Source organism: Pleurodeles waltl, chromosome 7 (assembly GCF_031143425.1).
Source record: "Pleurodeles waltl isolate 20211129_DDA chromosome 7, aPleWal1.hap1.20221129, whole genome shotgun sequence".
Classification (NCBI taxonomy): Eukaryota; Metazoa; Chordata; class Amphibia; order Caudata; family Salamandridae; genus Pleurodeles; species Pleurodeles waltl.
The window spans coordinates 129643917-129656927 of record NC_090446.1 but is presented as its reverse complement, the minus strand read 5'-3'; the positions used below and the strand labels follow the sequence as shown (position 1 = coordinate 129656927).

The 13011-nt window shown below is 45.4% G+C and overlaps 1 protein-coding gene across 1 annotated transcript in view; it reads left to right on the top strand.

The window, feature by feature from the left end:
- RAD21L1 (RAD21 cohesin complex component like 1) overlaps positions 1-13011 on the top strand; it is a 1043689-nt gene that overhangs the window by 108649 nt on the left and 922029 nt on the right. Inside the window, exon 3 of the mRNA XM_069243305.1 lies at positions 10800-10929. Coding sequence (XP_069099406.1) covers positions 10800-10929 — 130 coding nt within the window. The remainder of the gene's footprint in view (positions 1-10799; positions 10930-13011) is intronic.

Below are 13011 nucleotides of genomic sequence, written 5' to 3'. Positions count from 1 at the left end.
ATGCACATCTTAACCGCCCTGCTGAAAATGGTTATACCAACTCTTACCATCCTTCCAGACTCGGGCCCTCATTAGTGTGAAAGTTTTACCGCTGCGGGCCCAGCGGTCAAGACTGCAGTATTATGACATCGGCGGTTTGGCTGAAGCCAAACTTCCACAACGCCGCCAGTACCACCAGGACGGTCGGACCTCCGGGCCTGAGGTGAGCACCTCTGACCTACGGCAGCCATAAGAACACCGGGGGTATTACGAGTCGGCACAGCCACAGGCTTTTCGTGGCGGTCGGACCACCACGAAAACCCTGGTGTTTTCGCACCCGGTGACAGGAATCCCCATTCCAGTCACCAGCAGATGCACCCCTACACATCCACACACTTTCAAACCCCCCCCCCCCCACTCGTCTGCAAACTTTCAAATCCCTCCCCCACTCGTCCACACACTTTCAAATCCCTCCCCCACTCGTCCACACACTTTCAAATCCCTCCCCCACTCGTCCACACACTTTCAAATCCCTCTCTCTCGTCCACAAACCTGCCTACACGCATGCCCACACACCCACGCATTCGCTGACAAATGCCCCCATTTGCTCACAGACACGCATTCATACAGATACCCCAACCCTCTGCATAGAAGCACACACACAGATACCCCCATGAGTGATCACAGTCCAATTGAATTCTTTTCCTACCTTAAACAAGGAAGATACAGAAGGGATTCTGACTTCTAAAAAGTCAGGCTCGCTGCTAGATTCAACTCCACCAGATATTTTTTATAAAAGGCAGTAACGCTATCCTACCAATTTTAATGGAAATCCTTAACAGTTCCTTTGTTAGCCGCAATGTTCCTCCTACATGGAAACATGCCTTAGTGAAATCCTTACTAAAGAAGCCTACTGCTGATCTGCCTCTGACAGAAAACTATTGACGGATCTCCCTACTCCCCATAGAAAGTAAAGTATTGGAGAAACACGTTAATAAGCTCCTTTCCAGCTTTTTAGAAAAGCATTGAGTCCTCCATACCACACAAACTGGCTTCAGACCAGGAAGCAGCAATGAGACTGCTGTGCTAATAGCCCCAGAGGAACTCCAGGCCATTTTATACCAAGGTGGCTCAGCAGCCATGATTATGCTTGATCTCCGTGCAGCTTTTGACAATGTTTCAGACCGTATTCTCATTCAAAGGCTTAAAGAAGCCGGAATTACAGGGACTGCCCATAATTTGCATGCAGCTTTTCTGGAAAAGAGAAGCTTGCAGGTCTGTGAAGAATCCTTCTTCTCTGCCACCTACCCTATCAGATGTGTCACCCCACAAGACTCTTCCCTTAAGCCCCACTCTTTTTTAATTTATATTTGCTCCTCCTGGCAGAGATGGTGCAGGCACATGGCATTGTACTTGTGTCATATGCTGATGACATGTTTTGGAGGGATGGCCATTGTGTGATGTGTGGCTACAATAAAAAAAAAAAACTCAGAAGTATCAAAATACCCATTGGTGGCACGCTTCTGGAAGTACAGGACTTTTTAGTTTGTTTTAAGCCACGCCTTTTTGCATAGGCCACACCTCATGTAAAGGAATCCTAGATAGCTTCTTAGCATACTGTCATTTAAAGACAATCACTTTTTCATCCCATGTTAAACCCTGGGTCTGTCTCATGCACTTTGGGGTCCCTGATTTATGCCCATTAGTCATCGGCTTGGTCAGTAGTGCCTGTTTCTCTGAGGCACCCTAGCCAGTTTACTTCCTCATCCTCACGAGGAGGATTACATATCATGTTGTTAAAACATTTTGTAAGGCAGCCAGGCACTCTGCATTTAGCTGCCCCGTCCTTAGCTGCCCTGCACTGGCTTCCAGTGCAGAAATGATCTATTTCAAAATTCTGTGCATGGCCCATCGGGCAAAATAAGGAAAAGGTCCCTCCCTTATTCTGCAGCTTCTTAACACCAACATTCCTAGGAGGCCTTCACGATTTGAAAACTTAAAGTTGCTGACAGTAACCTAGATCAGAAAGGAGAGCTGTTTGGGATGATCTTTTTCATATCTGGTCAATAAGTTATGGAGTAATCTTCCTACCAACCTTAGATTGGATCGACCAGAAACCACCTTTAGGAAACTCTTGAAGACATCTCTTCTAATTTCAGCCCTGTTCTATCCTATAAGTAACTTAAGGAACCAGCTGGTGTCCGTCTCAGCGCTGGGAGGCCCAGACGGGTAACTGTGCTATACAAAAACACCTCAACTGAACTTATGCATGTACTGCATTAAACTGCCTTTTTCTTATGTATACGTCTAATTAAAATTGTTACTGCACATTAAAGTCCAACCTATTGACTTTGCCAGTGTTGGTTACCCACGTGGTTACTGTAATTTTGAGTGGGAGTCATACTGACTGCTTAACACTCAAGGTGCGTTGTGGTGCTGTAGTGCAATTAAAACCTGATCTTGAAACGAGAACCTATACGGCCATAAATTCATGTGCTTGAATGTACAGGACAAACCCTAATCTATTTTGGAACCATAACTGTAGAAAAAAAAAACTTTATATCCGTCAGCACTGGAGATCCTGTAAATATTCCACATGCTTTATATAATCTTGCATTCCCAAGAGTATGCTTTTCCCAGGAAGTTGTTTTTGTGTTTTTATTTTCCCATACAGCATATAGTTGCCTCTGGTGTCTGTGTGACTTAGTGTGACCATCTTGATGATGGGTCCCGACTGAGACTGCTGAGTTGAGGATGAAGGAAGAGCAAGTTTCTCACACTGCCTGTCAGTAGGTCATTAAGGTGTTTACGGCACATTTTTACCAAATCCTTGATCTACTGCTATCTCTGCTTCGCAGAGAGAAAGTGGCTGATGTATTTGTGATGTTATACGTACATGTGTGAAGTAGGTACACAATTGTCGAGATATTGACAGGCAGGGGTGGCCCCTCCACATGGGCAGAAGAGCTTTACCCCGCCAAAAAAGATGGCTCCCATAATGGAAAAATAAAATGGTAATAAACTCTGTTTATTACCATTTCATTTTTCAGCACCCTGTCCTGAACCCAGTGTCAGGACGGGGCGTGGCAATTGCTGCTGAGTGGCAGCAGGGAGCTGTGCACTTGTTTAAAGTGTGCATGTCCCTTTTGGCTCTTGCGACAGCCAGCCTGAGATGCGCACTTTAAACACCTTTAACCCAGCTGTCTTAAGTCAGCTGGGTTAGAGAAAGCATAGGCCTCCACCACTCTGAGTGCTGAGAGAGCCTGCTCCCACTAATCCTGATGCTGGTTTCATGCATGAAACCAACGTCAGGATTGACTTATGCAGTTTCCTGGGTCCCGTGACAGTCGCGTGTCGGAGCTTGTAGAGAGAACGCGAGGAAGATAATCAACAGGTACGTGCTTTTTTAAATTTTATTTTAATTGTATCCTCCCTCCCCCATCGTAAATACGAGCTAGCCACCACTGTTGAAGGGGCTAAGTTAAAATAAAATACAGTGCTTACAGGTAAGTGGATGCATTGTGGGGTCGTTAAGGTGAAGATGATAAAAGGAAGTGTATATATGGTGTGAGGGAGAATGGAAGGTCCTTAAGAGGTAAAAGATGAGGAGAAAGGTATGCAGATAGAGGATTTCAGAAAGACATGAGGTAGAAAAGGGGCGTAAATGTTTATATAGTGAGAAACTGCAAAAGAAAGTGGTGCGAAGGGAAGAATCTGCATGTTTGAGTCTCTCCAAAGACCACTAACCTTCTTCAGACCTTAGCAATGTTTAACTCAATTTCATATTTTCTGAAAAGGAACATTTTCAGTTTTAATTATTCAGAACAAAGTCACGGTTATCCAGTATTGGATCTTTCATAAATTCACATGCTTGAATCATCCCTGTCGTCGAAGTGGGAGTCCCACGGTACATAAAATAGCAATAATTAACTAATACAATTTTTTGCCATAGGCTATAATGGAAATACCAGTCACTCATATAGCCTATCCTGGTCCTTTTGTGAAAAGGACCCAAACTTGCCTGCTGACCAATCCGGCACCAGCACCCTCTAGAACACTCTCCAGAGAAGCTCCTTCCCTCAGATTTTCTACTGCACGTCGTGTGAAGGGAGTCTCCCCGAGCTCTGCTCAGTTTTCTACTTCTTCAGAAGCTTTTTTCTCTCAGAGAAATTAAAAAATGTCGGATTCTTCTAGAAAAGGCCTTTTCTGCCCTTGCAAGACCTGTGGAAAGAAAAGGCTCCATTTGGATGATCCACATAAAGACTGCTTGTGTTGTCTACCCACAACACCAGGTGAAGGACTGCAAGATATGTCTTACTTTCTCCACAAAAACCCTCAGAGACCATGAGGGTAGACTCCTTACATGGTTACAGGCAAAATTCTGTACTTCTGGTGAGGAGAGTGGGTCAGAGAGGCCACACAAGGTCAAAATCTGAGGACCTGGGCCAGACAGAAAAATCTAGAAAGAGGCAGAAATCATGGAAAGGGCTTACATACTTCAATTTCCTCTGAGCCATCCTCGCCTCTTCAAAAGGAGGAGTCCTACCGTCTTTCTCCTTCCTCAGAGCCTTCTACCTCTAGAAGGGTAACCATTAAAATTAAGTAGACGACACCACAGTCGAGGACCGTGACAACGGAATTTACAGCTACCGTCTCTACTACCTCGTCGACGAGACCATCGTCGGCGACGATTACATTGACGTCAACGGTAAGGGCTCCTATCCCCTCAGTCAAACCTCCTTCTACGAGGATTCCACGGAGTGCGTTAACATCGACGACAACATCGTCACTGATAACACCGTCTACGACAGCCCCGTCGACTATAACCTCACCGACAGCGTCATCGGCTGTCTCACCGTCGAAGAAGCCGTCGTCGACTAGACCAATGTCGACTACACCATCGTCGACGAGACCGTCGTCGATGGGAAAAATCATCCCTGGTTACAGTACCGTCGACGGCATCTTCAACTTTGACACCATCTACTACGTCACTGGTGCCTGTCAGACAGATAGAGGCTACTCCTACCTCTTCCAGGTCTCCGGATCTTCGAGCCATGGTCAGGATCACATCTCTGCCCAGATCCGAGATTTATCCCATAGACACGTCTCCAAGCAAGGTGTCAACTTTAGTACCCAGTCATCTACTCGACTGGGAGGAATCCGATGAGGGTCCATTCGGAGATGCACACAGCCCATCACAGCTCCACGTTAAATATCAAGAAGAGGACGACGATGATGAGTATGCTCAATACCAACCATATTACTCCAATCAAGAACACTATTACCAACCAAGAGAGCCTCAGCCAAGAGACTCTATACAGATGCCTTCCTCCTTAATCCAGGACTTATAATCAATGCTACAGGATTATAGGAGGAAGTTCCCAGTTGCAGCAGAAGATCAGCCACCACTGCCAGCTTCTCCTGCTACACCAACCAATGCCCCTCCAGCTACTTCCAGAATGACACCCCACTCTGTTAGCTGCACCCCCTAGAGATGAAGGTTCCACTTCAGGGAAAGAAGAGGAAGGAGAGATTTCTACCCGCAACGTCCTACTGAGGAATGGGATGACTACTTGCCCCCCCACTCCTTCTCCACCACCTCCTCGCCCTTCTGATTCTCCACCCGAAGATATAGATGGTTTCCACAATCTAATGGACAGAGCTGCTGCACGTTTCCACCTCCCAACATCTGTCTCGCAGTCTGAATGTTTCCTGCATGATTTTATGGAGCAGTCAAGGAAGTCTGTACGGTCCATTCCTATTATTGACTTTATATGGAACGAGGGTACAAAGATTATGCGCAACCCGGCAACAGTCCCACCAGTCCTGCAAAAATTGGACAAGAAATACAAGGCAACCCAAGATTCCCCGGCATGTCTCACTGGCCACCCAAAGCCTGACTCTGTTATTTCACAAGCTGCTCAAAGGCGTTCTAAGAACCCATCGACGCCTATCTCTACTCCTCCAGACAGAGAAAGAAGGAGATTGGGTAATGTGGGCAAAAGATTATCCTCCATGTCAGCAATCCCTGTCAGAGCAGCAAATTCATTGGCAATCCTGGGTCGTTATGACCGGCAAATTTGGTCGGATATGCAACCTTTCATTGATCTCATCCCTGAAAGCAAGCAAGCAAAGGCACGGAAGATCCTCCAAGAAGGTGAGAGTACGTCGGAGGAGATAATCAACTGCGCTCTAGATATAGCCTCCACCGGCTTTCTTCAGCTAGCTGGTGCCACGGTCTTACGCCGCCAAGGTTGGCTCAAAGCCACATCTTTCAGGCCGGAAGTGCAGTCCAGATTCCTCAACATGCCCTACGATGGCAAATCTCTCTTTAGCAAGCACATAGATGACGCGCTCCAGGCCATCAAGACACACTGCCAAGTCCCTAGGTACCCTACAGTAACGGAAACTGCCCTTTCGGGGTGCTAGAGGAAGAGGATTTACCTCATTTTGAGGTTCCTTTCACAGGCAGTACCAGCAACCCCAATATAGGTCTTCCTACCAACAACAGTATAGGCAACCATCTACGGCTTCCTATGCCAGACAGGGAGGAAAGAGAAGACGGGGTTCACAAAGCAGAGATCAACCCAGAAAGCAATGATCTTCTCCGGGCACTGGCTATGCTTCCCCAATGTTCACACCATCAACAAATAGGAGGAAACATCTCCAACTACATCCAGGAGGGGAAGAAAATAACATCAGACAAATGGGTGCTGGATATAGTGACAAGAGGTCATACCCTGGAATTCATACAAAAAACACTGCATCATCCACCAAAAACAGGCAGACCGCTCCATCTTCGTCTGCTTCAACAGGAGGTATTACTTATGCTTGCCAGGGGAGCTATAGAAAGAGTTCCAGTTCAGCAACGAGGTTCTTAATAAAGAAAAAGTCAGGGGAATGGCGTCCGATACTAGATCTCAGGAAACTCAACAAGTTCCTTCGGAAGCAATCTTTTCGCATGATCACACTGTCGGATATCCTGCACCGCCTCAATCCTGGAGATTTTATGACAACATTGGATTTCCAGGATGCCTATTTCCACATACCAATACATCAGAAACATTGCAAATATTTCTGCTTTACTGAAGCTGGTGCCCATTATCAGTTCAAAGTTCTACCATTCGGGCTGAGGACAGCTCCAAGAATCTTCACAAAATGCCTTGCCCCAGTCGCAGGTTTCCTCCGCAGCAAGGGTTTCCAGGTGTTGCCATACCTGGACTACTGGCTCATAAAAGCTCAGTCTACGCTACTAGCCTCCAAAGCGACTAACGCTTGAAATTATTCCACAGTTTGGGGCTAACAGTAAATCTACAGGAGTCGGTCACACTTCCATCATGCAGAAGAGTCTTCCTGGGTGCAGAATTAGACACCATCCAGAACAAAGCATTTCTCACTCCAGCAAGGCAGCAGAAGCTAACCAACTTAGCTGTCAGAATTTCCACAAAAGAGTTTGTTTCAGTGCAACTGTTCAAGTCGCTTCTGGGCATGATTTCCTCCGCCATCGTCCTAGTTCGACTGGCAAGGCTGAGAATGAGACCGTTGCAAGAAGAACTACAACTCCAATGGACCCAGTCGCAAGAGTCCTTCGACTTAATAACTATCACACCAAAAATTCGGCAGGCGTTGAAGTGGTGGTCTCAGACCAACCACCTCTCCCAAGGTCTTACGTTTCTAACACCAATAACAGACTTTGTCATCACCACAGACGCTTCCTTGGAAGGCTGGGGAGGCCATTTGCAAGACAAGCGCGTTCAGGGAAGATGGTCTAATCTCCTGAAAGGAATGCACATAAACCTGCTAGAACTGAAGGCGATCCATCTCGCGCTCAAGGCTTTTCTTCCACGCATCGCAGGGTCCTCAGTGTTGGTCAGGACGGACAACACAACAAGTATGTTTTACATCAACAAGCAGGGAGGAACAAGATCCCTCTCCCTCTCGAGGGAAGGGAAGCTGTCTCTTTGGGACTGGCTCACACTGTACAATATTCGCCTCAGGGTGGAGCACCTGCCAGGGGTCAACAACGCCCTAGCGGACTCTCTCAGCAGGACGGACGACAACTGCCACGAGTGGGAATCCAACCAGAACATACTCGACGGCATCTTCCAACGATGGGGTCAGCTGATCCTAGACTTGTTTGCCACCAACCTGAACACCAAATGTCAGTTCTCCGCCAGTCGATACCCACTCTCAGGGTCATGGGGAAATGCTCTTTTGATGAGATGGTCCGGGATCTTTGCCTATGCTTTCCCCCCACCATCCTGTTGATTCCCAGGCTCCTCAGGAAAATGAAGTCTGAATGCTGCAAGATCATGGTCATAGCCCCCAGATGGCCCAGACAGTGCTGGTACACGGAGTGCCTACTCAGGTCTGTGGCCAATCCAGTCCGCCTTCCTTGCAACCACGACCTTCTCACGAAGAATCAGGGTCTAATCCTTCATCCCGATCCAACTTCTCTGCAATTGCATTCTTGGCTCCTGAGTACAGAGAGTTTCACGGTATGAGCATCGATCAGGAATGCAGACTGATATTATCTAGGGCACAAGCAGAGAGCACGTACAAACTCAAGTGGAAGAGATTTTGTGTTTGGTGCTCTCAGAACAATTTCCACCCGTTACAAATTAAGCCTGAACAAATTATTTCGTACCTTCTCACAAACTCTAAGGCTGGTCTTTGCCGTGCATCAGTCAAGATTCACTTAGCAGCTATAGCCTCCTATAGGCGATCAGCTGAGATGCCCTCAATCGGCTCATCCAGAATCATTAAGCAGTTTATGAAAGGACTCTTCCGCACTTTCCCTCTGGTGCGGCTACCTCCGCCAGAGTGGCACCTTAATATAGTCCTGTCTCAGCTCATGAAAGCTCCTTTTGAACCTATTTACAGGGCGGAACTCAAGTACATCACATGTAAAGTGGCAACCCTGCTTGCTCTCACTTACACCAGGAAAGTCAGTGATATACAGGCTTTCACTACTAAAGAACCTTTTCTGTTTTTTTCTGATGACTTTGTTATGCTCCTCTCCAACCCCAGATACATTCCCAAGGTGCCATCTTCATTCCATCTCAATGAGCCCGTGATACTACGAACCTTTTTTCCAAATCAAACTACAATCGCAGAAAAAACTCTACATTGTTTGGACATCAAACAATGCCTCAAATTTTACCTTCAAAGTACCAAACGAGTCAGGAAATCAGATCAACTCTTGGTATCTTATTCTCTTGGACGACAAGGAACAGGGGTCACCAAGGCCACTATAGCCCGGTGGATTTCCTCTACAATTCAGTTCTCACACCAAAGCAGGAAAACCGTTGACTAGGTGCCCGAGAGCCCACTCGACGAGAGCAGTCTCCACATCGGCTGCTTTGTTTCAGGGTATTGCCCTGGATAAGATATGTCAAGCTGTGACATGGTAAACTACGCATTCCTTACACAGCACTATTGTTTGAAGTAATCGCAGAGAACCGACTCTCTAGTAGGACAAGCTGGTCTACGTCATCTTTCATTAAGGTAACACCTTTCCTTGGTTATATAGAAATGGTTTAATATGCAAATAGCCATGATTTCCATCCAATATACTTTGACGTGCTTCTATATAAGTATGTATGTGGTTATGTATTTGGATATATATGTGTGTGTGTATACACGGATGTTCAGTATATGTACTTAGAATTATCTATATTTCTTTGAAGTTCATAATGCAAGATTTATGAGCTAACTATTTCATATAGGTTGTAAAGGATTTCCATGCTAGCACCCTTCATCCACTGCGAGTATTTTTATCAAGAGTACTGCTGGCTATTCAGATTCAAGCATGTGAATTTATGAAAGATCCAATACTGAATAAGAAAATAAGTTACTTACCTGTAACTACAGTTATCCAGTATTGGTATCTTTCATAAATTCACATGCAACCCACCCTCCTCCCCTTGGACGCTCGCATTTCCTCTCAGGTTATAATCTCTCACTCTCGTGCTGGGAAATCTGAGGGAAGGAGCTTCTCTGGAGAGTGTTCTAGAAGGTGCTGGTGCCTGATTAGTCAGCAGGCAAGTTTGGGTCCTTTTCACAAAAGGACGTGGATAGGCTATATGAGTGACTGGTATTTCCATTATAGCCTATGGCAAAAAAATTATTTAATTATTGCTATTTTATGTACATGGGGATGATTCAAGCATGTGAATTTATGAAAGATACCAATACTGGATAACTGTAGTTACAGGTAAGAAACTTGTTTTCTTACTTGTTTATCTAGTACTGCTAGTAGGCATTGGCAAAGTCAGTAGGTTGACGTTTTAGAGGCATGGTCATTATTGTGTGATGTGTGGATACAATAAAAAAAATCTCAGGTGGCACGCTACTGGAAGTACAAGATTTTTTTTGTGGTCTTTTTTAAAATGTTTTAAGCCACGCCCTTTTTGCATGGGCCACACCTCTTGGAGAGGATGCCTAGACAGCTTCTTAGCCTGCCTTGATTCAGAGACAACCACTTTTTCATCCCACCTTATACTCTGGGTCTCTCACATGCACTTAGCGTACGGGCTGCTCTGGCAAATCCTAACCAGTTCTGAGAGAGGGTACTGAAAGTATTGGATAATAATGAACTCCTGTTTCCGTAATTTTATTGCTTCAGAGTTTTAGAATATCGCCACGTTTCATCGTGAATTGGTTTGTAAGTGCTGGTCATCTGGTAATGTTGGTCCTAGTGTCGGTTACTCACCCAGTTTCTAACAGTTGCTTTTGTTTTTGTTATCATTAATTGGATATGTTTAACATGGCAATGCTAAATATTACTGTCTTTTCTAAACATTCGTCTTTTTTCAAAGGTCACTATTGCCCTGCGCACATCTGGTCACCTGCTATTAGGAGTTGTAAGAATCTACCACAGAAAAGCAAAGTACCTTTTGGCTGATTGCAGTGAGGCGTTTCTGAAAATGAAAATGGCTTTTCGTCCAGGTACATTGTCATTATTTTGTTCTTGTATTTCTTTAATTATTGCATTGCTTTACCCCCTATTTACAGTGTGTTGCAGTTGGATAATTTTTTTTAATTTATTTTTTATTTTTAAATTTTTATATTTTTTAATTCTACGTATTGCAGTCTTGAAGAAAGTGTCTTGGCATAGAACGCCAAATGTAAATTAGAGGGTCGTGCATAATCGTATCTTCATTGGCAGTCCTAAAGATTTCGATAGTCACATCCGTGAGCGGCATCCAAGAACACCTTTTGTGGAAATATTTTCCTTGGAGAAAAAACACAATTCTGTGCACCTGTACGCATGCCCCATTCATTCGTTTCTTTTAAAGGGAAGCAAACCAAAGTGACTACAGTCACATTAAGTGCCTTTCTTCCTGTAATCGTATTAAAAGAAGAAAGAGAACAGAATGAGGGAATGAAGCCAGATGTGTAGCAGCTTTTTGAAAGTGACATGTGGCACTGCATTCTGGTGCTTTCAGGTTTGGAATGCAGAAACAATCACGAGCAAATACTGTAGCACAAGAAGAGATTGTCATTAAGCATCCTTTCCCTTGTACAAGGAAAGAGTGTGGGATTTCTCTCACTTGTGGATGTTCAGTGCTTTCCTCACCATCATGCCCTTCACAGGCTTTTGACTGTAGGATCACTGGATCCAATTTTCGGAAAGGGTGCCATTGGCCCAGAAGTTGGATCCTGTGCTTGGATTCTGCATCAGTAAGCTGTATGGGACACCAAGAGTGAAGGGCACAAGGAAAGATGCACAAGATCCATTGACCGTGGCAGCCGGAGTAGGTAGCGGTACGACCTGTAAGGTTGCAGACTGAAAGTCAGTGAAGCCACATGAAGTTCTGCAGGTACAGTAAAATTCAGTTTGTGGGGATATGGAAATACCCTCTTCTCGTGGCTTTGCACATTGGGTGTTATTTAATGTGTGTGTTCTGGGGTATTAGTAGTTGCATAAAAGCCAAATGCAACTTTTTTTGACACGCAAAAACAGTTGTTTTATTTAGCACTCATACATTGCGAAGTAGTTTGGCTCTTTACAATAAACAGTAACAGTTACCTTAAACACATTCCTATAGAAATGAGTCAAATATTTGAACCAAAGTAATAGGTGAATAACCATCACAGCTCGATGCAAGGCCTGAAAGTCCAGTTAACAACACCTCAGTGCAGTTTACACATTACCCTTTCTGATGGATACAACTACCTGTGGATTCCTCACCTATTGAATACTCCCATTGCTCCAGCATTCGACGGAAATCTTCTTCCTAGCTTCTGCACGTCGACGAGGACGTCACAATTGCCCATGCGACGCCGTCTGATGTCATACAGGCAAAAAGAGGTCCTAGCCGACGTCAGTTCCCTTTTTTCTGTACCATTCGAACGACGGTTATTCAAGGGAGCTACTGTTACTACTCGACGTAGTTAGTTATTTTTGCTGTTTTGTGCTTTGAGACAGTTACAATGTCGCAAAGAAAGTCAGGATTCAAGCCCTGCAACGAGTGCGGTGGCAAAATGTTGGTTACGGACCCACATTCTGACTGTGGTGTCTTAGTTCCGACCATGACGTTGACAAGTGTGACTCTTGTCAACGTATGAATCCAAAGGCCTTAAAAGAACGTGAGGCCAAGCTTTTTTTTGGTGAAGTCAAAGAAAAAGGAGAAAAGACATCACCGCATGCGTCTTCACTGAAGTTGCATCGGCGTCATCGGGACTCCCGGCGTCGTCTAATCTCGATGCCGGTTGAGTAGGGAGAGGTCGCGATCACCTTCGACTCGATGTCGGAAGACTTGGGAAGTTAGTCCCACCGTCTCTCCCCAACCGCAGACGCCGTTGGCATCTCTGACTTCCCCGACATTGCCTGTTAATCCTCCTTCGGTGTTTGAGGTTCCACGGCGTCAAGAGTTTTCTCCAACTTTGCAGACGTCGGGACCGGCGTCGATGTCGCCTCCAACCCAGGCACCTCAGTACCCGGCTTTCCTGACCCCTGGAGCCGATAGTTCCGCATTCTTGAATGCAATGTTCTCCATCTTTCAACAGATGGCTCCAGGTGGTGGA